The 27,446-nt window shown below is 43.8% G+C and overlaps 2 protein-coding genes across 4 annotated transcripts in view; one reads left to right on the forward strand and one right to left on the reverse strand.

Moving 5' to 3' along the window:
• Window positions 1–27,446, reverse strand: part of LOC113660544 (complement factor H-like) — a 59,161-nt gene that overhangs the window by 19,746 nt on the left and 11,969 nt on the right. The window lies entirely within an intron of this gene.
• On the forward strand, window positions 21,482–25,699 carry LOC113660528 (eukaryotic translation initiation factor 4B-like). Of its 2 annotated transcripts, none has more exons than XM_027174095.2 (6): window positions 21,482–21,555; window positions 22,171–22,396; window positions 22,480–22,514; window positions 22,681–22,830; window positions 24,560–24,626; window positions 25,040–25,699. In XM_027174095.2, exons 1-5 carry the CDS (start codon window positions 21,501–21,503, stop codon window positions 24,619–24,621), a joined length of 528 nt encoding a protein of 175 aa, XP_027029896.1. In that variant the 5' UTR covers window positions 21,482–21,500; the 3' UTR covers window positions 24,622–24,626; window positions 25,040–25,699. The 2 variants fall into 2 exon arrangements, with proteins under 2 accessions (XP_027029896.1, XP_027029897.1); XM_027174096.2 differs by having other exon boundaries at window positions 22,480–22,508.

The following is a 27,446-nucleotide window of genomic DNA, read 5'->3' on the forward strand; positions in this document are numbered from 1 at the left end:
ATTGTTTGGTGTCTCTGTGACCCCAGGAATTAAATTATACATTTTTATACATTTTATGTTCTTCTTTCTTAAATGTTTCTTTCCATTTATTTTAAGATTACTGGAATAATAAAATGAAATGATAATAATAATAATAAAAAGATGAAATAGGCAGATTATTAACTCTTACAATGTTAATTTCAGAAAAGCAACTTTATACAGAAATAATCATATAATTTCTTATTTTTCACATATATTTTTCATATATATATAAATTACAATGAAAAAAATTCAATAAATGTGGTCACTAACCAAATAAACTTACAACAAAATAGTGTATCCTTCAGGCAACATGGGAACCAGACATAGCCCCTGTTCCTGTGAACTAATAACAGGCACATATCACAGTTACACAAGACAAATAAGGGTCTTTTTTAAAAACACAAAACACTTTCTAAACTAGATAGTTTTGCCAATACCAATATGTTTTGAACGGATATTCAAATATTTTTAGTTTGATGTATTTTTTTCATGCTGTATATACATATGTAACATATAATAGAAAAAAATACCAAATATGTCTGAAAAGCATTTGTGTAGAGCACAAGTGTAAGAGAGAGAGAGAGAGAGAGAGAGAGAGAGAGAGAGAGAGAGAGAGAGAGGAATAGAGAAAGAGTTTTGTATTTTTGAGATATTGTAAAAAAAATTTACTATCAAAACATTATTTACTGAGATCAATATTGTATGCATATTGTATAAGGCTGGTTAACTAATGAGGTTTATTTAATGAGAATAATCATTTATCATTTATCAGTCTCATTTAATAAGAAAATTTAATTCAGAAAATAACAGAAAATGTTATCTTTCTTCTCACTGATTTAGGACACCAAATGCAGCAACATGTCTTTGACTTCTTGAGAGCAACCACTTAGCCCTCCCTTCATCATTTTATACTTTGTTAGAGCATAGTTAAGGTGTTGGGTTACCATTTGAAAGGTTGTGAGTTAGAACCCACTTCCACCAGGCTGCCATTGCTGGGCCCCTGAGCAAGGCCCTTAATGCTAGATTAGACTCCATACTTCTAGAGCCTCCTCAATAGAAAGTAATTCCCGGTTACCTAGATCATAATTAGTTTCATTTGCAGTGAGCTTCCTTGAAAAAAAAACAGGCATGTGTGGAGCCTGGCTGGCTTTCCGTGATGTTGGGAGAGTATGGCCCCTATACCACAACATGAGGCGTAGACCTCTACAATGAACGGTAGGTTAAAGTCAGGGTGTCGTAGTATAGGAGGTGTGGTCAAACTGTTTTTGAGGTTTTCAAAGGCCTTTTGGGCTATTTCTGGCAACTGTATCTTGTGTGGTTTTCCTCATAGCAGAGACATAAGTGGTGCGGCCAGTGAGCTATAGTTACGAATGAATCTTTGGGTTTAATGAGTGAGGAAGCTGTGTTTCTGATGGGTTAGTTGTCCACCGCCGTAATTCTTAGGGGAACGGAACATGGAATGACGGGAAGCTGCAGTTCCTCTTCTAGCCGATGGTGGATGATGTTAACGGCTGATCCGGAATCTATTAACCCTGGTGAACCCGGGGGTCACCCTTGCCTCCAACAAACGGGCAGTGGTGCGTAGATCCTGACGGCCTATGGTTGGGGGGATGGGGCACACCTCACGTGACGGTGCCCATCCCTCCCCTGCACCACCGGGGCACTAGGCCATTGGCTCTGCCACAGGATGTGCTCCAGAGACGGCCCCCCTCCAGCGGGCACCTCACTCCACTTCCGCTCAAAGTCTCGGTACGGATGGGGGAGGCCCGCCGCCTCTCAGGAGGTGTCAACGGCTGCAGTACGTGGCTCCGGCCGTTCTGGTCATGGAGGCCGGTCTGTCAGCCCTGCCACAAGATGTGCTTCAGTGTGCGGCTTCCCTCCAGCTGTTCGCTCCCCACCTTTCCACCCGAAGGTTCGTTGTGGAGGGGGAGGGTCCGCTGCCTCTCGCGAGGCGCCATCAGCTGCAGGGCTTGGCCCCAGCTGCTCTGAGTGGGTCAGATGCCAGCCCTGAGGGGCTGGTTCCCCTGAGGAACTTTCTGACAGCTTGGGAGGAGCTGCCAGGAGTCTCCCGGTGGGTCCTGCGGACCATAGAGGACGGCTACACGGTTCAGTTCACGTCCTCTCCTCCCCGTTTCAACGGGATGTGTCCCACCCTGGTGGGACCCGAGCAGGCTCTGGTCCTGGAACAAGAAGTGCACACACTCCTGAGGAAAGGAGCCATCGAGGTGGTCCCCCCTTGGTTCGAGAGTCAGGCTTTTACAGCCTGTATTTCATCTTTCCAAAGAAAGATGGCGGGTTGCGTCCCATTCTAGATCTACGCTCCTTGAACCGCTCTCTCAGGAGGCTCAGGTTCAGGATGCTCACCCTCAGGGAGGTTGTGACTCAGATCAGGTCAGGGGACTGGTTTGTCACAATAGATCTGGAAGATGTGTACTTTCACGTTTCCATCCTTCCTGCACACAGGAGGTTCCTGGGGTTTGCTTTCGGAGTCGAAGCTTACCAATATCGGGTCCTCCCGTTCGGCCTAGCACTCTCGCCCCGCACCTCCACGAAATGCGTTGATGCAGCACTGACCCCGCTGCGGCTCCAGGGCATCCGCATTTTAAATTACTCGGCGACTGGTTGATTCTGGCTCAGTCGGAGTGCCAGGCATTGAGTCATCGTGATGTCGTCCTCGCCTGCATGAAGGTGCTTGGGTTTCAGCTAAACACCAGCAAAAGCGTGCTCTCTCCAGCACAGAGAACCACCTTTTTGGCCGTGAAGTCATCCTCACCTCGGTCAGGAGAGTGCGGGAAGGCCAGCCACTCACTGTGAAGCAGTTCCAGAGGCTGCTAGGGCTGTGGCGTCCAGCGTAATCCCGCTCGGCCTCCTGCACATGAGGCCCCTCCAGTGGTGGCTCCGGGGCAGGGGGTTTTCTCTCAGGGGAAACCCATATTGTTCCATCAAGGTCTCGCGGCGTGCCCTTCGAGCCTTGGATGTTTGGAAAGGCCGGACGTTTCTGACAGGCTACGCCTGTACGCCTTTCCTCCAATTGCACTTTGTCGGAACTCAGAGCCGGTCTCCAAGTCGACACATCACAGGGTGATCTCCACACTTAGACTTTTTGGTTACTAAAGACTGTTTTAGCTAAACTTAACTGTTAACTCTATAGTTACTACAAAAATACTGAGAAAACTCCTCAGACCTGGATGAGAATGAGCAAACTTCTTTATTATGGTCAATCAGCCAACAAATTATAATTTGCCAAATTCAAAGTAACAAATTGCCAAATTCAAAGTATCAAATTGCCAAATTAAAAGTAACAAATTGCCAAATTAAAAGTAACAAATTGCCAAATTAAAAGTAACAAATTGCCAAATTCAAAGTAACAAATGAAAACCCCCAAAAAGAGCATGTCATGCAAAATCAATCAAGAAAAACAAGAACTCTCGCGAAGTCCTTGCGAAAATAAAAACACCCACCTTGACCCGCGGACACGGGCATGCGCCCGCGCACGCACACGCGCCCCCGCGCGCACACACACCTTCATCCCCGAAGAACCAAAAAAAAACCTCAGATATCTTCTCAATATATACCCTGGCGCTCCTAGGAGCCCAGGTGCCATATCACCTTATTTACCGGAAACATCTCATGTTTTCTAAATACACTGACCCAATTTCCCCTTATTTCCCATTACCTTTCACCCATATGCCCATTTATGGATTTTCCTTCCCTTATTTTTCATGACCTCAGACTAAACACCTGGGCCTTCTTCAGTCTGCACAACAAGTTTATGAGCACCACATGCCCATTTATGGATTTTCCTCCCCTTATTTTTCAGGGCCTAGGTCTGTGGACCACTGTTTTTTTTTTTCATTCTACATAACATGTTATTGCTATGGACCAAGGTCTGAGAACCATGGTGTTCTTCATTTTCCATAACAATTTATGAGCTAAGGTCTGGGAACAATGGTCTTTTCCCTTCTACATAACAAGTTGTTATTACAAATGTGCTTTATACTTGGGCCTAAATGGGCCTAATACTTTACTTTGGTTATAGTATTGTAAGGAATAATATTTTAATTATTTCTACTAAGATTTTTTCCAACATTCCCCCCTGTGAGACTGTAAAGTCTCACCAAACTTATGTTGCAGTGTTCTGGACTACCTTGTCATTTCCACTAATCCATATATCTATCTAATCACGACGACCTCTACCCCAACTTACAACAACTTACAACATTCCCCCACAACAAAAACAAAAAAACCCATAATACATAAAACATAAACACAATAACATAATACAGAATATTACTCCCCCACAATGAAAACAAAACGCATAATACATAAAACATAACAAACACAATATCATAAAACAAAACATTACTCAATGTCCACAATTCACACATGCTCTTTCTCAGAAGGTGAGCCAGGAGTGAGCGAAAAACCCTCTTTGCAGTCAGATTTGAGTCAAATTCTCACTCTGCCCGCGTTTATAGCGCGACAGTGAAAGCAGTGTCACCAGGGTCACCGAAACATACAGCATAAACATACTAAAGGTATGGTAAACATAATAAACAAACAAAAACACACAAAAACAGTTGCAGGGCACAAGAAAACTAGCTGTCCCTACGACCACCACCAATAGTAATTGCGATGCATGGTTTGAATCCACTGTGGCAAGGGGGATGCGTAGGGATCTCCAAATGTCTTTGTGGCGATAAGCGTGGAAAGCTCGAGTTATGGGAACAACCGCATCCGAATCACCCCCTGTCCATGAGTCCATGAAAGTGGGTGGCCCTTGCATATCCTGTAGACCTTGTTGCACATCTTTGGTGTGAGATGTCCAGAGTTTATACACAAAAGAATAACGTACAGTACTGGCGTACGGCGGTCTGCCGTATATGGTGGGTAATAATATACGCATGTGCATGTCCACATCCATATGTCCAACGACGTACCTCATATGTGTGTACCTGCAAAAACAATCCCTTGTCCAGAGATTAATCATTCTGGTGGCACGAATGAACCCACAGTCCTTCAGGGAGGACTAGATTTGCGTGTGCAAGGATAAGTGACACGGGGCGTGTGTCCTCAAGCAACGTGAACCAAGTGTCAGCCGTCGGCGGGGAAGGGTATGTTAGCCAGGTGCGATGTGGTGATACACCCAGGTCGAAGTCCCCAAAGATGAAGTCAGACAGGTCCACCTCATTTTCCAGTAAGATGCACGTGTAGCAGTATCCAAGAGCGTTGTCGAGGCGACAAGCGATACCCCGTGGGCTCGCCTCTAACCGGGCACAAGTGCGGGGTCACTGGACTTGTCTCTCCACGGGTTCGACATAGCCTGCAACAAAGCCTTACAGACAACAGAGAGACAGGCAATAGACCAGTAGACACAAAATACCAACACCCATTACGTAAGCATATGTACAGAAAAGTTTGTGTGGAGTCAGTCACAATTAAGGCATTAAGACCATCACCAGTAATGTGGTGCCTCGTGTACATAACACTTATGAAAGATATACACACATAGGGGATACAGACAAACAGGGACACACACCAATATGTTACAGTCCTATATACGCGCAACTAGTTCCAGTCCGAATCACTATTGTTCTTGTCCAGCAGTGGGAATGAGTCTGGATCCAAATAAACCAACATACACTGATCCTCTTGACTTAATACATAGTGGAAACTTCTGGTTAGGCCGCATCTGAACAGTCATATCTGTAGGGATTGGCATGGCTACCTGCTGATACGCACAGGATCTACTTATGTTGCCCATCCATTTCGGCCCATGTGTTCTGGCTGCTGAATCCAACAGGCAAAGTGCAGGACATAAATATGTATCATTATATGGAGATTAATCACACTCGTCCACACCTCTAGTAGGCATTACATAGGGAGTTTGATTAGACCGATCATGGCATATTACACAGATACTGTTTGCAGCAACCTGGTGAGTGGTTTCTGTCAGCCACTATCGATAGAGGTTTCCCTCGATGCCATCAGCTGTGGTATTGTATTGGTTAATACTGTTCACTTTAACGTAATTCTGAAGTGCCTCGTACTCCCCCCGCACCCTGGAGCGGCGGATTTTCGCATTTACTATTGCCTGAACTGCCACAAAAATCAATGCCTGCCTGATGAAGCTGAAAGCCAGGACTCCAGGCAGTGACGTAGACATAGACTTCATATGTTTCAAGGAATAACGTTTTCTACAATGAGGATGGATAAACTGAGTCCGCGTGGAGACTGTAATACCATAAGGCATGGATTAACTTACAATGTCCGCCGTCGTCACCACTGGCAGGTTGGCCTTTGACAACAATGCTGGTTGTTGGATCTAGGGTTGCCTCCCCTGGTCGCTTAATTCGAATCTCTAGGGCCAGGGTGTGATGAGACTGGCTTTTCGCCCACTGTATCAGGTCTGATACTACTGCCGGAAAGGGACCAGTGTAGTCAAAAGAATACATCATAAAGTACAATGTGTCATTCCATACTCTCCCGCGGCCGCCAGCACGGGCGAATAATCCTAGAGCACACTTTATGTGACTTTCAATAGCTGTCTCGGCTAATGTCCTGTCAACTCCCGCTATTATGGGATAGGAGCTTTTCCCCTGAAAAACTGTGCGTCCTCCTATAGTGGCGGAACCTGTGCCTGTACTACGCCTGAGCCGTGAGCCTGGTTCAGAAATGTTATAGGGCAGCGAGTCATTATGAGTGTCGTTTGATTGTAGGGTATAGGCACGAATTTTAACTGTAAGAATTTCTACTGTGATTGCCAGATTCAGAAGTATGCCTATCACACATGCCATATAAAAGATTTGTACAGTTAGTCTGTCCTTATATTGTTTATGGGTTCCATCGAGTTTATCCAGTGGTTTCTCATCTGTGCTCTCCTTTTGGGGTGCAGCTAGTTGCACCATGTTTCACAAACGTTCTGATACAACTTTATACAATCTCTAATATCTAAATATCTAATCCCTCGCTGAGCTTGTGTAAACTCTTGGGTTATCCTCAACAATGTCATCTACAGGGGCAAGGATTGATGTCTCGACATTCCTTGGCAGGTGGATTTGCTGTGTGCGTGCTCTAGCTCTGGCCCGTGTTCCAGCGGCAGGGCCTGTCACTAAGTCAGGACCATAGGGATCACTATCATCCTGGTCGTCAGAATACGAAATCCTGTATTGCTTTGATTTCGACACTGTCTCCCAGTCTTTTTCTTTTCTTTTGTCGGCGGGTGACTGACCTGCCCGCTGTTGTCCTGCCTCAGACGTGGAGGGCTGTTCCCCGGTTCTTTGTTCTACGGCGTGTGGCTGTGTTTGGGGCTGCGCCCTTGCCTTTGAGGTTGAAGGTTCTTCCCCAGTGTCTGAAGGGGGCTCTTCCCCAGCATCTGCTACAGCTGTCACAGGACAACAATGATTAAGATAATACCAGTATTCCTTACCTTCGACTTTGAATGCAGTGGGGATAGCTAACACCACTTTAAAAGGTCCTTCTCTTCTTGGCTGTCTCCAATGTTTTCTCTTGAATGTTCTGATGTACACGTAGTCTCCTGGTTCTACTTGATTATGTGGTTCCTCCACTGCTGTGCCATGCGTAGCCGGACTCACCATTGGCTCTTCCTTGTGAGCTTGGGTGATAGACACATCCCATCTTATGTTTGATGCACAACGCTTGTGCAATGAATTCAACACTCGGCAGCACCATCCTTTCGGCTGGGTTGACTGTGTTGCATCTTTCAACTGTCCATTTTGGTGCTGACAGTATCACATCATACCCTGTGCGCCTTGCATTGGTTATTACGAACGCTTGCCTTGTCAATAATGCATGCAGTGCATGTGATGTATACAGGGTCACGGGGTGACCCATTGTGATGGTAGAAGCCTTTTGATATGCAAATGCTGCTGCTGATGCTTCTGATGTCCATGTCAGCTGTGTATTGGGCTTAGCCTGATCTGCAGCAGCTGCATGTTTCTAAGTGGTTGTACTTTTAAGGCAAATTCGCATATCTATGGTCTGCTAAATCCTGCCATGCCCAGGAATGACAACATCTGGCGCACGGTTTGAGGTCGTGGTGTATCCCGTATAGCTTGTACATGAGCCGGTAATATTCTTCGTGTTGTTCCTTCTAGAACTCGTCCTAAATATTCCACCTTACTCTGGCAGAATTGTAGCTTCTCTTTACTAACCTTGTGCCCATTGTTTGCTAGGGCTTTCAGTACTGTTATTGAATCCTGTACACATTGCTCTTTCGATTGGCTACAAATCAGTAAGTCAGGCGCTCCATTTGTAAATTCACCAGATCTCTGGTCAGTACTTGGTTGAATATCGATGGATTTTCACAATATCCTTGTTGCTCATAATATGTGAATGCAAACAAGTGCAATGGGACATTAAAAAAATGCTGAACATAGATCAATTACTGTATACCATTTTGTTCCCTCTGGAATATTTGATAACAACATTTGTGGATCCGGGGCCATTGGGGTCTCTGCCACCACTATCTGATTGACTGGTCTCAAATCGTGGACCAATCGCCATTTATCTAATTTTGGCTTTCTGATCGGACAAAATCGGAGTGTTGCACTGACTTTTAGTGGGGATTAAAACCCCTGCTTCTAATAACCCTTTAATAGTTGGCCCTATCCCTTCTTCCGCTTCTTTGGATAATTGATACTGTCTCCGATAAAGTAATAGTACATTGGGTCTAACCTGTATTTTTGCTAATCCTGCTGACTTAACTAGTCCTACATCTGTTACATGTTTAGTCCACAGTTACTCTGGGACTTGACTTAGTGCTTCGTCTACTTCTTTCTCTGTTGACTCTTCCTTATCTGCCATCTGTATCTCTACTTCTACTCTTACCAGAATTTATGTTTGATCACTGACTTACTAACATGGTTGTGTATGATCACATGATAACATGATTGTCCCCTAATCTATCCTTAAAATCTCCATCTTCTGACATATGTACTCTAAGGTCTTTAGTCATGTTCCACTTCACTACCCTTTCTGCCTCTTTCATCTTAGGCCCAAAATCTTTGGATTCAAAACCTCGCCCGATCATCAGGGAGATGTGGGAGACTGCATCTCCAACTTGATACCATTCTTAAATCTGCTCAGGGAGTACAGCATTTGTAGCTACTCCTTGCTGGCCAATTATCATGCTGTGCATGCTGATGTGATATTTTCTTCCTTCTAGTCGTTCTTATTATAATGATGCATATTCTTCATCTTTTCCCTCTTCATCATGTTTCAGGGTACAATGCCATGGTCCTCTAGCCTCATGGCAATCTGGTCGTATGTAGTTTAGCCATGGTTTCCATACCGAGTATTCTTGCCATATTTTTTTTATGTATCTTTGTCCTTGACTTCCATTCAATATACTTTGTCCAGTTCTGTCATTTCCTTTTCTTGGCTTACTACTAGGTATTGTCGAGCTAACATTACTGGGAGTGTTATCCACACTCCTGTTGGCCCACAGTGTATTTTGGCTCCTAATTTGCAGAGCACATCTCCCCCAAGTAGATTGGTTGGAGTGTCTGGGAAATATAGTAAATATTCTTTCCCAACACTTGTAAATATTGCTCCTGTGTCAATCAGGAATGGGGCCTGTACTTCATTTCCAATTCCCACCATAATTGTTGGTTCTTGTGCAGGATGCAATGAGGTGGTACACTGCACCAGCTCCCCCGCTGGCTTCTCTAGGCCTCTTCACATTCCTGCTGGGGCTGGGCCTCGTCCTTGAAATCCTGGGCCCATCCATTGGCCTAATTTCCAGCTCCTTGTGGTGTTTGCTGCGAGTGCATGCTGCATTCCTGACTGCCCTGCTCCTTGTTGAAACATTGGAGCAGGCATCTGTTGTCTTCCTTGGCTTCCCATGTGCACAGCGCAATCTTTGTCATATCCATCTTCCCTGGAAAAGCATCACACAAAAAGCCTTACGCTTCATGTAATTCCATTATGAAGTCAGAGTACGTGGCATTTCTCCCATTCTCATGATCTGGGACTCTGGGTGTCTCATGCACAGATTTTCATCCAGCCTTTCATACCTAATCCGCTCCTTCATACTTTGCGTGGGCAGCTTTTCCGCATGCAGAGCATGTTGTATGATGAGGCTCAGCTTTCCCGTGTCCCACGTGATGCATAGGTTTTTCACCTTGTCAGATATTTCTGGAATCAGTCCATTCATGAAACTGTTTCTCGAGTGTGCCTCGTACGCTGTCACTTCCCCCTCACTCATATCCTGCTGGGGGTATAAGGCCGCTGTGCGTGTTGTGTACTGTATGTCAGTGAGGCGATGGAGATATTGCGCAACTGTCTCACTGTCCTCTTGTTCCTCGACCTCAGCCTGGTCCCCAGTCACGCTGTTGAGGAGCATACTGAAGATTAGATTACATTAGATAATTCGTTGGGTATCCCATTGGATATTGCATCATAGTTGGAGGCAGTGGCTGTGTCATCATCACTTGTGCTACTCCTCCATTTTGAGGTGTTACAGCCTCAGCAGCGGTTGGAGCCACCATGACTGCCGCCTGTTTTGAGGCATAGACTTTATCTTCCTTCTTCTTCTTTTCATGGCTTTCTTGTTTATTTCTTGCTAGTTCTCAGCTGCGCCTTGTGCAATTGCATTACTAAATCTTCTGCATCCTTCTTTGCCTCTTTCCTCCTCTTTCTGTGTAACTTTGTATGGTGTATTACATTCGCTTCGAAGGTGGCCCATGGCATGGTGTTTAGACCCACCACTGTTTCCAGTTGGTCTTGGACTTCCTCAAGGAGTGCCCTTTTTAACATGAGTTTAAACAGTGTCTCACTTGTGGGTGTCTCATCCCATGCTGTTCCCATCTCCTCTCTCCAGGACTCCTGGAGTTTCAGTATGAATTTGGCAACCCCTTCTTCTCCTTCCAGCTTTATTTTTCCACTTTTCCTGGGTCTGCCTTGGTTGGGTAGGCTGTCCTTAACTGATCCCACAGGTCATTCCTGTATGGGCCGAAGGTTATTCCATCTCCCCTTGGATCATCTGCCTCTCTTCCTAATCCAGCAAGGTGGAGTATTTCCATCATTTTTGCTTTTCCTATGGTTTGGCATAGGATTGCCTTCAGATCTCCCAGAGCCAAGCTTTGTCCGGTCGTTTGTTCCTCGAACTTTGCGATCCATCTCTGTGCTCCTTCACACATGCTTTGCAGTCTTTTTACCAATCCAGTCACATCCATGAATGTCCATGGCACATAATGCATTTGCTTTCCTTCAACTATCAGGGGGGGCTGTGTTGCTCTCGGTGCTTCTGTCTCCTCCTCTTCTTCACTGGAGCTCTCGCTTTCGGGGGCCACCTGCTGTGTCTCCCCACCTTTGCCTCTTCCCGTCTGGGATTGGGTCTGCATGTGTCTGTTTCTTTGGATGTCACCCCATTTTTGTTTATCTGACTTCTTCCGTGCCTTCCTTATTCTTTGGAGATTTTTAAATTGTTTCTCCGCTCGTTTCTGTTCTTCCTCCAAGTTTTTTTTATTCCAACTCCAATTCCTCCACCTTCATCTCCAGTCGTGATGCCTGACATCGTAACTCCTCCATCGTCACATCTGCTTTCTGGCTTCGTTCCAGAGCTTCCTTTATTGCCCTTTCCTGCCCTTCATTCTGCCACACGCCTTCTGTTTCCAGGGGGGTCAGCTGCACTTCTCCCTGCAGTCTCACTCTTACTCCTCTCATATCGTGCAGGGGCTCCACATCCACTGGGGCCGCCCTTGGGCTTATTTCGTCATCACTCACTATTTCCATTGAGGTGAGAGACTTTTGGTCACTCCGTCCTTTTATTCTCTCGCCGGGCATCTATGTACCTTCCACCAGCTGTTGACGCCCTTGCCGCACCTCCCCTGTCTTTTTATTTCCGTTGGGTGATGAATTCCCATCTGCCTTGGTTTGTTGTTTCTTTTCTTGCTCCTCCTGGTCAGCTATGAGGGACCTTTTTGTCGCACAGTCGTTTGGTTTGCTTAGGGACCCCTGTGCTTTGCTGAGGTTCTTATGATGTTCCATCTGCCCGGTTTTTATTGATCCTCTCCTTCCTGGCTGGCAGACATCTTCCATTCGTGGCTCCATATGTTCCCGTGCCCAATGAGTCGGTGTGCTGTGTCTCTTTAAACCTGGCGGGCATGTGTATTCAGTCAACCACTCCATATTACGTTTCTCTGCTTGCTGCCACGATAAGTGGGAGTCCCCTTCCTCCCATCGGGCATTAGCTTTCTCCACCTCCCTGTCCCAGTACAGGTGTCGGTATTCATCATCTTCCAGCGCTTCCTCTCTTCCTCCTGTAGCCCCTTCTGGGCATTCTGGGTATTTTCCTTCTTCTCCTCTGCTGCCGCCCTTTACCATGGGGGGCAGTCTTCCTGCTTTCCCTTGGGACGTTCTTTTTCTGCTGACGTCTGCCGGATTACTCCTCTGACTTGCCCTCCTATAATCTCCAGTTCTATTTCTTGTGTTTCACTCGCCTCTCCCGTATTTATATTACGGGATATGTGCCATGGTTGTTGGGCTTATATTGTTTGTTGTAAGGTGGGGGCTGGAGCTGTTCCCCCCCATTCACCTGATGGTGGGGCTGTAGCCTTCTCTTTCCCTTGTTCTTTGCTTTGTTCTGCTTTTAACCCCTTTAACCCTGTAAAGCCCACCGTTGTAGAATTACAACACCACCTTGTTTATTTGTCCAGTCACTTGGCCATGAACTCACCCTACCTGCAAATTTATTTATTTATTTTTTCCCATGACTGGTTTTATCAAGATCCGAATAAAATTCCTCAAAAAATTTTTCTGTGTTCATTACAATGTCTAGAACACATACATATTTAGTTATTTTGGAAAACTAGAGCTTATGTCCATGCTGTAATTCTACAACTTCAGGCCAAAGTAGTAGTCAAACTAGCCTGTGCACCTTATGCCTTACATAAAGACACTGCACTTCTTACATCATCACAAATCGAAATTTAAACTGTAAGATGATTCACTGTAATTAATTTCTAAATGTGCTTTTCTGTTAAATTTATACTTATTTTCAATTAGACCATAATTACAGGGACAGGTGCAAATGGATATGCTGGATAATATGTATTCCCTTTCAGTTATTCTATTCTTCCAGTTTACTGTAATTGTGGATACACAAACACACTGTGTAGCAAGTGCAATGTTCGCCTGTGCTTTTCAGTAGAAAAGAGCTGTCTTAGGGCCTATCACTGCAACCAATCACAGACCAAAAGTGACAGAACAAAAATAAAAGCAAAACAGAAACAAAAGCTCTCCTAAATATTTTCTTCTCAATACCCATATCAATAAATGCCCATTCATACATCATATGATTATGCACAGTAAGCAATCAACCCTGCAAATGAATGCCTAAATGCTCTGTATATCTGATCAGACAAAGTGGGTACAAATACAGAAATTCTGCTCCTAGCAGAGCCCAACATTGCAATATTACAACATTTTCCTAAAAAACTTACTAAAATGTAACAAAAAATTTAAACAAAAAATATTTCTCATGCTTTTTACTTCTCCCAGCATTTTATACTTACTCTCATATTAATGCATTTTACCTCATCAAACGTGCCTCCTTCAGGCCACTGCAATTCTCCTTTTGTCCGGTCTTGCCATTTTTTACATGTACTTCTTAAATTCTTTTTCAGCCATCTTGTGCTTTATTATTACAATTGCAGCTGGAGTAATTAAGTTCTTTTACCTTTCTCCATCATGCACCCTTGTCTCGCCCTTGTGGCACTGTCACGTGGTTCTGTAATTATTGCAATTGAAGTTTATTCTTTTTCTGGTAAACGTGGTTGTGCAGGATTCCTTCTAGTATAATTCTCAAGAAAGACAAGGCAGATATCAAGATCAGAGTATAAGTCCAATAAGTATAACTTCGGTTAAAATGAAATTTTAATTAAAATTGATTAAAATCAATCAACTGAACATTCAAATAATTACATACTCAACCGAGTATTGACCTATTCAATTAATTAACTCACTAATAAATCAAATAAAATCAAATAAACAATCAATCAATCAAGTAATCAATAAATCAAATAAACTACCAGTTAAATCACTTAGATAAATAATCAAAACAAATTGTTAAGTTGTAAAAATTAAATTGTTGTTACATTGTCAAAAAGGAAAAAATACAAATAAAAAATAAAAGTGAAAAGAACAAATCAATTAAATTGTTGTTAACTTGTTGCTAATTGTCTCATCTAACGACCCACTTATAACATAATGTAACTCTACACGGTTAGATAATGCTCCAAGTTTTCAGCTTCTGAAACCTCTAACAATCAGAAAAGAGAGAAAGAAAAAACAACAATCTCATTGGAACCAAAACAATCTGTGTGTGTGTGTGTTACAAATGTCAAGTTGATTCTAGGCCTTACTGGCACAGAGTTACAGAAGCTAAAATGGAGGGTTTCTTTTACTGAAACAAAAACACTACATTAGGTTTTTATATGTCTTAATGTAATTATAAATCATATTGTAGTTATGTCTAGTCCTGTTATGAATTAAAAACAGATTCTATGTATGTATGAATATGCATATGTGTGGACCCAGGAAAACTAGCTGATTGCATATACTTTCAGCTAATGGGATCCATATAAACAAACACAAACAACAAAAAATAAAACAAAGACAAAAAATAAAATAAATAAAATAAAAATAACTTACACCTGGTGTAACACTACTGAAAAAAACTTTCCCCAACAAAACAAACAAAACTTACGAAGTCAAAAAGAATGGCCCAAGAATTGTTTAAATTCTTTAACAAAATTAAAATGATTTATTATATGAATGTTTTCCCACTAAGCATTAGTATCTGCTCACGAAAAGAGAAAAAACTCAGAAAAGCTGTTCTGTGTATGTGTGTGTTTGGGAATTAAGTCATAACATTCACCTTGCCAGATGGCCCTTATCGCTCCTGGTTGGAATCGTCTCCTTATTGGCTAAAGATATCAGGGTCTCGCTACTTGTTACTGGCTGGTCCAACTGCCACACAAACGGCGGGTGTTCCGGGTATTGGCTTCTAAGCTTGTCTATCTCTGCTCTATGGGGCACCTATTGGCTCATGTGAGGCTGGACTACAAACATGACACCAAATTTGTAGTTCATCAACTAGGAAGCGAGAGTCAGAAAAAAAATGGATGGGAATAAACTCCGTGTACAGTGTTCGGTCAGAAAAATAACTATTGTAAGGCGAGCACAGCAATTTGGATTAAAAGACTTAGATACTTCTTGGACCCTTGGGGATTTATTAAAAAATATTGAAAACTATGAAGCAAGGTGAATCAGATGAATCAGGTGAATCTTATTTTTCACTCAGTGTGTCTCATACAGTTCTCTGCTATAACTGAATGCTTGTGTAACATAAATAAATGTTATGTTCTGCTTGTGTGACTTAGCGCTTTTTTCCATTGCAACTCATTTTATAAGATCTTATAAGTGCCATAAAACACTTCACAATTGCTTGTTTGTACTTTATCACACATCAAACTGAATCGTCATTCAGTTTGACAATACACAAATACACATGTGCACATAAACAATTCATACACATTACACACCGTACACGTATCATTTATGTATACTTATATGGCGTACACTTATTTATGAATACTCATTTGGCTCTGTCCACTTATCAATGTGTACGTTGCCGTATCCACTTATCATTGTGTATCGCCGTATACTTATGATGATAACGTGCACGTATATAAACACTTATAAATACTGGGTACTTTACCGTACCCCAGGTACTTTACCGTACCCAAGGGGGCCCCCCCGCCCTACCAAGCAGACCTGTGTCGCTGGACAGCGGTATCTAGGGCCAACGCGTTTTCACCACCTGCCCGTTCAGTCCCGGCTGTGAGTTATATACACACCGGCGGTACGCCACAGGAATTTAAAATCCTTAATACCAAAAATATAAATAAGTAAAAAATGTATACACCAGAATTCACTCATGAGTTTTTTTCTGTCACACACACACACACACCCCTCACTCTGTCTCTCGCTCGCTCTTTCCGTGTGTGTGTCTCTCACGACAGAATGCACCCATGAGATTTTTGTTCTGTCACACACACACACACCTCTCCCTCTTCCTCCGTGTGCGTGTCTCTCACGACAGAACTCACTCATGAGAGCATTCCTGTCACACACACACACCTCTCTCTCTGTCTAAGTGTGTGTGTGCCTCTCACAACAGAATCCGCACATGAGATTTTACCCTGCCACTCACACAGTCACAAATCAAAACAACTTTATCTATTTCCTATTTCATCCAGTTATTATACTGTATTTCACCCTTAAGAGTTCTTGACTTCAAGGGCAGCTGTCCGCCTCCCAGGGCCACCCCTCCCTTTCCAGGCCACAGATTCACTACGCACAGACTTCGAATATAACAGGCGTCTGCTTACCTTAATATTATGACCGGCCTCTGTGACCCTTCAGAGAGAGTGGTCCTGGTCCCGGACACAGGTCACGCTAGCCCCTTTGAAGTCCCATCTGGGGTGCCATTAGATATGTCGGAACTCAGAGCCGGTCTCCAAGTCGACACATCACAGGGTGATCTCCACACTTAGACTTTTTGGTTACTAAAGACTGTTTTAGCTAAACTTAACTGTTAACTCTATAATTACTACAAAAATACTGAGAAAACTCCTCAGACCTGGATGAGAATGAGCAAACTTCTTTATTATGGTCAATCAGCCAACAAATTATAATTTGCCAAATTCAAAGTAACAAATTGGCAAATTCAAAGTATCAAATTGCCAAATTAAAAGTAACAAATTGCCAAATTAAAAGTAACAAATTGCCAAATTCAAAGTAACAAATGAAAACCCCCAAAAAGAGCATGTCATGCAAAATCAATCAAGAAAAACAAGAACTCTCGCGACGTCCTTGCGAAAATAAAAACACCCACCTTGACCCGCGGACACGGGCATGCGCCCGCGCACGCACATGCGCCCCCGTGCGCACACACACCTTCGTCCCCGAAGAACCAAAAAAAACCCTCAGATATCTTCTCAATATATACCCTGGCGCTCCTAGGAGCCCAGGTGCCATATCACCTTATTTACCGGAATCATCTCCTATGTTTTCTAAATACACTGACCCAATTTCCCCTTATTTCCCATTACCTTTCACCCATATGCCCATTTATGGATTTTCCTTCCCTTATTTTTCATGACCTCAGACTAAACACCTGGGCCTTCTTCAGTCTGCACAACAAGTTTATGAGCACCACATGCCCATTTATGGATTTTCCTCCCCTTATTTTTCAGGGCCTAGGTCTGTGGACCACTGTATTTTTTTCATTCTACATAACATGTTATTGCTATGGACCAAGGTCTGAGAACCATGGTGTTCTTCATTTTCCATAACAATTCATGAGCTAAGGTCTGGGAACAATGGTCTTTTCCCTTCTACATAACAAGGTGTTATTACAAATGTGCTTTATACTTGGGCCTAAATGGGCCTAATACTTTACTTTGGTTATAGTATTGTAAGGAATAATATTTTAATTATTTCTACTAAGATTTTTTTCCAACAACTTCTCCCTGGAGTTCTGGAGAGAGTTCGCCGCGATGGAGTCCGTCTCCTCCTGGTAGCACCTCAATGGCCGGGCAAGCCATGGTTTGCAGATCTGGTGTCCCTACTCGCGGGCCCTCCATGGGAAATTTCTCCCAGGAGGGATCTCCTCTCACAGGTGTGCGGAACCCTGGTGCACCCCCCGCCCAGAGCTGTGGAGGCCCTGAGGGGGCACAGTTCATAGCAACTGGTCTCTCTACCAAGGTAGTAGAGACCCTTCTCCACTCCAGAGCTTCCTCCATTTACAGCCCCCAAACAGAAGCGACAGAACCGACTGTGTCCAATGCGAGCACTGGTCACTTACCTCCGCAGGACGAGTCTGTGGAGAGAATCGGTGCAGCTGCTCGTCTGCAACGGCCCTAACAGGAAGGGTTTCCTGGCCACTATGCAGACGTTGAGCTGATGTGTAGTGGATGCAATTGTCGGCTCACAAGCCCTCTGGCTTCCCCGCACCGTTCGGGGTCCGAGCTCACTCCACCCAGAGTGTGGCGGCCTCTACAGCCTAGTCCGCTGGAGTGGCACTCCAAGACATCTGTGGCGCTGCGGGTTGGTCCACCCCGCTGACCTTCGTCAGGTTCTATGACCTTGATCTCAGAGCCACCCCGGGCTCCTCTGTCCTATGTGCAGGTGCCAAGGCCCTCACTCTCTACGCAGGGTCTGGTCAGTGTGGAGACCTGCCGATGACATCACGTCCCAGTGCCTATTGGTCAGATTACACACGTGGTTCAGAGCACGGTCACGCAGGGGCATTCCCATAGCGTTTCGACGCAGCGTCTCGTTCCTCAGGGAACGCCCTCACATACTGTCATACATTAAAAGAGTGAGGTTTACACCCATGCTTGTCAGCTTCTCTATCAATATGTGTGACTGGATAGTATTAAAAGCTGAGGAGAAGTCTGCAAACAGGATGCGTACATAAGAAGCCGGTGTTTCGAGATGTTTGTAAATTCCATTCAGGAGGGTTATAACAGCATCTTCTACACCCCTTTTCTCTCTGTTAGCAAACCATAATGTGTCCATGTGAGCTTGGGTTTGTATTTTAAGACGAGTTGAAATAATCCGCTCAAAGCACTTCATAGCAATGGAAGTAAGTGCCACTGGTCTAAAATCATTCAGTCCAACTGGTTTGGGTTTATTAGGAAGTGGTAGAAATTCTGCTATTTTCCATATCTTTGGGACTTTGTGTCTGTCAAGTGATTTCAGAAACAGTCCTTTAAACACTGTCTTGAGCGTGTTCAGCTCCAGGTTGTTAAGGCTGCACCAGACAGCCAACTGCTCAACCTCCACTCTGTAAGCAGACTCGTCACCGTCTCGGATGAGGCCGATCAGTGTGGTGTCGTCTGCAAACTTCAGGAGCTTGACAGATGGGTCATTAGAGGTGCAGTCATTCGTGTACAGGGAGAAGAGCAGTGGGGAGAGAACACAGTCCTGGGGGGCGCCAGTGCTGACGGTGCAGGTGCTAGATTTGAGTTTACCCAGTCACACTAGCTGCTGCCTGTCTGTCAGAAAGCTGGTGATCCACTGGCACAGAGGAGGGCACGGAGAGCTGGGTTAATTTGGGCTGTTGGAATGATGGGATGATGGTGTTAAAGGCAGAGCTGAAGTCCACAAACAGGATCCTCACATAAGTCCCTGGTCTGTCTAGATGCTGCAGAACATAATGCAGTCCCATATTGACTGCATCATTCACAGACCTGTTTGCTCTGTAGGCAAACTGCATAATGTCCTTCAGATGTCCTTCAGATAAGCCAAAACCAGTCTTTCAAATGATTTCATGACCACAGATGTTAGAGCCACAGGTCTGTAGTCATTAAGTCCGGTGATTTTGGGTTTCTTTGGGACGGGGATGATGGTGGAGCTTTTGAAGCATGAGAGGTACTTCACACAGCTCCAGTGACGTGTTGAATATCCGCATGAAGATGGGGGCCAGCTGATCAGCACAGGCTTTCAGACAGGCTGGTGAAACACTGTCTGGGCCTGGAGCCTTTCTTCTCTTGGTCTTCCTGAAGACCTGACACACATCATCTTGACTGAACTGGATTGAAGGTGTGACTGATTCGGGGGTTACGGAAGGAGAGAATTGGGCTTTTTCAAACCAACAGTAGAACTCATTCAGGTCGTCTGCCAGTTGTTGATTCACCACAGTGCTGGGGGATGGTGTCGTGTAGTTGGTGATGGCTTTCAGACCTTTCCACACTGAAGCTGAGTCATTGGAGGAAAATTTAATCCGTAATTTTTCGGAATAATTCCTCTTTGCCACTCTGATCTCCTTTTCCAGTGTGTATTTGGCCTGTTTGTACAAGACTCTATCCCCAGTTCTGTGAGCATCCACTTTGGCCTGACGGAGCTGGCTGAGTTTCGCAGTGAACCATGGCTTGTTATTGTTGTAAGTTAAGTGAGTTCTGGTAGGAATACACAAATCCTCACAAAAACTGATGTATGATGTTACAGTCTCTGTGAGCTCGTCCAGGTCGGAGGCAGCAGCTTCAAAAACAGTCCAATCTGTGAGAGAGAAACAGGCTTGTAGATCCTGCTCTGCTTCCTTAGTCCATCTTCTTACAGTCCTTAATACAGGTTTAGCTGTTTTTAGCTTCTGCCTGTAGGTCGGTATCAGATGAACTAAGCAGTGATCAGAGAGTCCTAGAGCTGCCCGTGGGACAGAGTGATATGCATCCTTTATTACAGAGTAACAGTGATCCAGTGTGTTACTGTCTCTGGTGGGACATGTAACATGCTGTCTGTATTTAGGCAATTCACGTGAGAGAATCGCTTTATTGAAGTCCCCAAGTATTATTACTACAGAGTCCGGGTGTTGTTGCTCACTCTCTGTGATCAGAGTGTCTGTAGGGCCGAGCTCACGTGCACTTGCGGTGGGATGTAAACACTCACCAGAATGAATGAGCAAAACTCCCACGGCGAATAGAACGGTTTGCAGTTAATGAAGAGTGTTTCAAGATCTGAACAGCACATCTTCTTTAACACAGTTACATCAGAACACCACCTTTCATTGATGTAAAAACACGTCCTGCCGCCGCGCGCCCCGTTGATTCCGCGTCGCGGTTCGCTCTGAAGAGCTGAAAGCCCGGCAGACTTAACGCGCTGTCCGGAACAGAGTCGTTCAGCCAGGTTTCCGTGAAACAGAGAGCAGCAGAGTTCGAAAAATCCTTATTTTTCCGGGTGAGCAGAAGGAGTTCGTCTGTTTTGTTGGATAGAGAGCGGAGATTCACCAGATGAATGCTAGGCAGCGGTGTTTTTAAACCGCGCTGTCTGAGTTTCACGAGTGCACCGGCGCGCTTTCCTCGTCTGCGCGTCCTGAAACGCTTAAACAGCGCAGCCGCTCCTCCAACTACGATATTCAGCAAAACGTCCGAATACTCAAAAACCGGAAAAATATCTTGTGGTGTGTGCTGCCAAATGTTCAGCAGTTCATCTCTGGTGAAACTGATCGGGTTTTCTTTACAGAGAACAGGAAAAACTAACAAAAATAGAACAAACACTGCGGAGCTAAGCACTGAGGCTGCCATTCGCAGCACCCTCTTGGAGGCGGCTGTTAGCGTGTCACTCCCTACGTTGCTAGGTTACCAGAGAGTGAGCGCTTTTGTTAATGCAACCAAACTTGCTTCACGACCACCATTTTCTTCCGACAAAGAATAAAAAATATCGAACATTTTATCGAACACATTTTTTATCGATATCGATCATGTGTCTATCGCAATACGTATCGTTATCGTTTTATCCCCTAGCCCTGGTTTCTTATTAGTTCACTGCTCAGTTACAGCTCAGCTGATCAGACTATAGCTCAGTGAGGTAACATTATCCAGCGTCACTCTGAGCCTTGTGTAAACGACGATGATGATGTTGTGTGCAGGGAGCCGAGCTGGCGCAGCATGGCGAGTAGCAGCGATCACGAGCACACAGCCAGTGAAGCCACACACCATGGAGGTACTTTAACTCTTTAACTCCTGTCTTTGTCCATTTAATAATAAAACTGCCATATTAGCTTTTTTTTACTGCATTACAAAAATGTAATATACTGGATATCTTTTTGTTTTTGTTTAAAAGAAGAATTTAGCTCTGTCCATTAATCACTGTTCAACTCTGCACAATTAACTTAATGTTTATGTGATGTTTCTTTGCAGATCTGCATTTTTGAATATTTACTTTGGAGGTTTTGTTTATATTTTGGAACTTTTTTTTGTTTGTTTCTTTATTAAGTTTCTTGGGCTCTAATGATTGCTGTTCACTGCTATATTTTAAGGCTTTTCTTTGGCTAAAGTGTTTCCGTGTGTGTGTGTTTCCGTGTGTGTGTTTCCGTGTGTGTGTGTTTCCGTGTGTGTGTGTGTATGTGTGTTTCCGTGTGTGTGTGGTTGTGTGTGTGTTTCCGTGTGTTTCCGTGTGTGTTTGCGCGCGTGCATGTGTGTGTATTTGCGCGTGTGTGTGTGTTTGCGCGTGTGTGTTTGTGTGCGCGTTTGCGTGTTTGCACGTGTGTGTGTGTTTGCGTGTGTGCGTGCGTGTGTTTGCGCATGGGTGTGTGTTTGCGTGTGTATGTGTGTGTAGGTTCTAAGCACCATGACCTTGAGGATTTAGAAAATAAAGCAGATGAACCCATCTCTCATGGGTCCTGCGCTCCATTGTCCCCCAGTCAGGGAGCTCTGCCGCTGAAGGTGATGCCTGCTCCTCCGCCAAAGGAGAACGCCTGGGCAAGAAGAAGCACAGGGGGCGGAGCTAACACCACAACTTTAACTGCAACCAGCAGTGGCGATGTAGCTCACAAGGGGAGCAGGTGAGAGATCACATCGACGTCCTCGCCATTTTGTCATAGATTTTAATTTGCACTAATTTTATTTGCTTTTTTTCTTTTTGCAGCTCCTCAAGTTCAGACGAGCATGTGTCTGGTAAAGGTCCGAACGCCACGCCCACACAGCACATACATGTAGCTGAACTAGCAAAATATTGTGTACTTATGGTGTGTGTGTGTGTGTTTGTGTGTTTGTGTGTGTGTGTGTGTGTGTGTGTGTGTGTGTGTGTGTGTGTGTGTGTGAGTGTGTGTGTGTGTGTGTGTTTTAGATGAGAATTGGTTGGACGGTGTAGGACGGGAGAAAGGCGTGTCTCACGGACAAGGGGGCGGGGCAGTGAGAGGAGCAGGGCGGGTCGAGGAGATGACCGTGGAGGAGGGGATGGACCTAACAAAGACAGAAGACAAGATTCAACAGACAAGTGAGATCTCACGCGCGCACACACACACACACACGCACACACACACACAAGCTCTAAGAAAATTCAAATTGTCTTTAAATCTAATATTTTACATTGTGTCATAAATTCTTAATGTTTTAATTTCTTTACATTTTTATATCTACATATTTAAGTTTTTTACACGATTGTGTTTTCTTCTGTTTTTATTTACTTGCTTGTGCTCTGTTTATTTGACTTGTATGTTAATTATGTTGGCTTTATAGAAGCCAACATTCTGATTTCCGTTATAAGCTTATTATTATTATTATTATTATTATTATTATTATTATTATTATTATTATTATTATTATTAGACAAAAATTTATTAAAAAAATGCGGCCCAGGGCGTTCGAGCCACATGCACCAAATTCGGATATGTCGTAGTCCCTGGTCTGAAGTTTTTTGCTTCTATTTTTCTAAGCGATCGGAATTCCGGCATTCCCGGTACAGAAGCTCAAAGTGGCCTTTTTCCCCATAGACTTCCATTATAAACTTTTGAGGTTTATAACTCGGCAAGTTTTCGAGCGATTTACACCGAACTCGGACAGGTTCTTTAGGACCTTACTCCGGACCAAGTTTTTATTCCGGAGTTCCGACGGAATCTTCGGTTTTCCCGTAGTCGACGATCGAACATCGACTTGAATGGGGAATTCCGAAAAGTCCTCTAAGCTCTCACACAGAATACATCCAACATTAAGAATTGCATGTACTGTTCTATGCAGTATAATAAGTAGAATCCCATAATGACTGCAGTATTGACATGAAATGTCCAAACCCTCAGTAGCCACTTTTTGCCAAAAGTATTGGCACCCCACCGGGTATTCTGGTGACGTCACTCGACACCACATGATGTCACGTGTAGCCCGCCCCCAAAACAAGCGAAATCAAAACTTTGCACAACATGGACATGTGACATATCAAAACACTCAGCACAATGAGGGGAACTGCCCCATGGGTATTCTGGTCACGTCACATGACGTCACGTGTAGCCCTGCCCCCAAAACCAGCGAAATCAAAAATTTGTACAACATGGACATGTGACATATCAGAACACTCAGCACATTGAGGGGAACTGCCCCACGGGTATTCTGGTCACGTCATTCTGGTGACGTCACGTGAAAATTTAAAATTTGCACAACATGGACATGTGACATATCAAAACACTCAGCACATTGAGGGGACCTGCCCCACGGGTATTATGGTTATGTCACCTGACATCACGTGATGTCACATGAAAATTAAAAATTTGCACTACATGGACATGTTACATATCAAAACACTCAGCACAATGAGGGCAACTACCACACGGGTATTCGGATCACGTCACATGCTCATGTCTGCTCACCTCCAAAAGTATTGGCACCCTAGTGGTCCAGTAGCTTTCACAATCTTTCTGTCCACTCGCCTCCAAAATGCACCGGCCTTTGAGAATACTTGCACCGTCAAAGCCAACATCAGCGAACTTTACAAATCTAGTTATTTATTAATTTACTTGTTGCTTCTGTGTTTGTTGTTTGTTTATTTCTTATTTACTTGCTTAAGCAATTATTTGTGTATCTATTTACTTTTTTATTGTCTTGCTTTTATTTATTTTCCTGCACCTTTATTATGTAAATATTAGGACATGTGAGTGAGCAGTGTTATGTTGGCTGTGATGAACTCTGATGTGATGGTGTGATGGTTTACGTTACTGTGTGTTTGTGATGGTTAGGAAGGAGAGCAGGCGAGAGCCCAGACCTGCACCAGAGCCAAAGAAGTTTGAGGATACTGTAGCTCCGGTGAGTCCTGTACATCACCTACACCACCCACTATTCATCCTGTACATCACCTACACCACCCACCATTCGTCCTGTACATCACCTACACCATCCACCATTCGTCCTGTACATCACCTACACCACCCACCATTCGTCCTGTACATCACCTACACCACCCACCCTCTATCCTGTACATCACCTACACCACCCACCCTCCGCCCTATAAATCACCTACACCACCCACCATTCGTCCTATACATCACCGACACCACCCACCATTCGTCATATACATCACCTACACCACTCTTAATAGATTGAATTGTATTCCTAAATATTGTTAACATGCACTTTAAAAGAAAAAGAAGTCAATGATGTCTCATGTTAGAAAAGGAAAAAAGAGAACTGAATTGTTTTTGTCTGTACCATTTGTGCAGATTGGTTTTTTGAGTACTAGAAAGTCTGGATGAACCGAGATGGCGAGCCTAGCCTGCGAGACTGGTAGATGATCTTTAACGGAGTGGCCAGCCGTTGATTTTTCACCAGAGGAATCCTGATTTACGTCGAGAGTGCCAGTTAAGGCATTATTCACACACAGTAGTGTTACAATAAGTGCACTGGAGGACAAGGAAATTAATGTTCACTTAAATACACATTCACCGAACTTTGGATCCATATTCCACATTCACTTACGGAACCAATTGAACATTTAAGGGGGATTTATTTTTCTATTATTTTAAAGAGTTCTTTTTCGTTTCAACATTATTGTACCAATTATTTTCACTGTTGTAAGAAGGCAATAAAATTGTCAGTTGTTCAACTCAATCGGGGCTTCCCTTGTGAATTGGCCCAACCTACCTCTCATCGAACCTAAGTAGATGTTAGCATCCTTTAGTTACTTCCATAAGATCAACACAATAGGCGCTACACAAGCATTGGTTAGATCTCTTTCCATTGTACCTTGAGAACACAAGATTGATTGTACTTGTTAAATATATTTGTTTTGTTTTTTTCCCTTTTTGTAAATATTACCTAAAGTTGTATTGCTGTTTTTCACATTTGATTATGCTTTTTATACATTTTTTTTTTAAATTTTATTTCCATTTCTGCTTTTTTGTGAGATTGTGGTCAGAACATTGCTGGGTTTTAACATTACAAGAGATGTGTTAAGTATTAAATATGTACTAAATAACCCTTAATATTCCATCTACAGATGTTGTGTAGGCATTACTGCACTGGTTTTTAATATTTTAATATTTGAATTTTTTTTTTTTTTGGGTCCAGACAATGGACTACATCCATAAATGTATGTATAAAAAGCAAACATACATGCGGAGTATTCTTGGGCAAATCATCAATTTCAAATGATTAATATTCTAGCAATTTCCATATATCTTCCTGAACAACCCAACATTAAAACTGCTCAACATCATTCAAAAAATAGTTTTCGACAGCATGCTGTTTTATCTGTAATACGACTAAGTGTGCTTTAACTCTCTACATTTGATTATATTGTCTTCTGGTAAAGTAGGTTCCTGTCTTTTGTATACTATCTGCTTAACTCACTTTGTTCTAGAGTAGTATGATTTGAATTGTGTTATATTCTATAGCATTGTTGATTTTTATAGTGTTGGTTTTTGTTGTTCTCTCAGCTGATTAATCAGGAGTAGTTTCAGTCTCCCTTAAGGTGTGAATTGGGGGCAGGGCTTACCTATTTAAATTGAAGGTTCTCCGCTACAGACGCTTTGTTAGTAGCTCTCTCTCTAACATTAGTGTCTAGTACTGTTTTGATATATTCTACCATACCTTAATTCTCACTCTTGTTTGACTACAAATATGTGCCTTAAACCCATCTCTGTACTCGAGGCCTACTCTCGCAGACGCTCTCATCCACAAAGCAGAGGTCACAATCCCAATAACCTCATCTACCCTCCTCTGTTGTGTAAGTCTCAAACAGTAGTGGTAGGTGGGCTCTGGAATTGTCAGTCTGCGGTAAAGAAAGCTGATTTTATCTCTGCTTTAACTTCCCATTACTCCTTTGATTTTCTTGCTCTAACAGAGACCTGGACGTCCCCACAGAACACTGCTACACCAGCTGCTTTATCCTCTGCCTATGCTTTCTCTCACTCACCACGAGAAACAGGCAGGGGTGGTGGTACAGGTTTATTGTTGTCAAAGAAATGGTGCTTTACACCTCTACTCTTCTCTCATTTAACCATCTCTTCTTTTGAATTTCATGCCATTTCAGTTACCTCTCCTATCAACCTTGTTATCATTGTTGTCTACCGCCCTCCTGGTCCCCTAGGAGACTTCCTGGAAGAAATGGACTCACTGCTTAGTGCTTTCCCTTCCGATAGCTCCCCCCTGACAGTGCTTGGTGACTTCAACCTCCCCTCTGACAAGCTACATTCTTCTTCCCTCCTGTCTCTTCTCGACTCTTTCTCCCTCACACTCAACAGTTACATCCCCACACACAAAGGAGGCAATGTCCTGGACCTGGTTTTCACCCGTCCTTCTCCAGCTACAGACGTGACTTCTACCCCACTCCACGTCTCTGATCATCACCTGGTATCCTTCACCATCACTCTACCTATCTTACCTAAAACTACCTCTCACCCCCTCGCTCTTACTCGCCACAACTTTCACTCTGTCTCCCCTTCATCTGTAGCTTCTGGCACTCTTTCTTCCCTTCCTGATGCTAAGTCTTTTTCCTCACTACCCTTAGACTCAGCCACAGATACTTTCCTCTCATCTCTTTCCTCAACTATGGACTTCCTCTGCCCTATGTTCACTAAACCCAAGAAAACTTCTTGTTCTGCTCCTTGGCTTTCAGATGTGCTGTGC

This window comes from Tachysurus fulvidraco, chromosome 5 (genome assembly GCF_022655615.1).
Source record: "Tachysurus fulvidraco isolate hzauxx_2018 chromosome 5, HZAU_PFXX_2.0, whole genome shotgun sequence".
NCBI lineage: Eukaryota > Metazoa > Chordata > Actinopteri > Siluriformes > Bagridae > Tachysurus > Tachysurus fulvidraco.

What these genes read in the sequence shown, in the direction of transcription:
- LOC113660528 (XM_027174095.2), top strand. Translation starts at nt 21,501, where the DNA reads ATGGCGAGTAGCAGCGATCACGAGCACACAGCCAGTGAAGCCACACAC. An exon ending in CGAGCATGTGTCTGGTAAAG is followed by an intron (nt 22,515 to 22,680) that starts GTCCGAACGCCA and finishes TGTGTGTTTTAG; the next exon opens with ATGAGAATTGGTTGGACGGT. An exon ending in AGACAAGATTCAACAGACAA is followed by an intron (nt 22,831 to 24,559) that starts GTGAGATCTCAC and finishes TGTGATGGTTAG; the next exon opens with GAAGGAGAGCAGGCGAGAGC.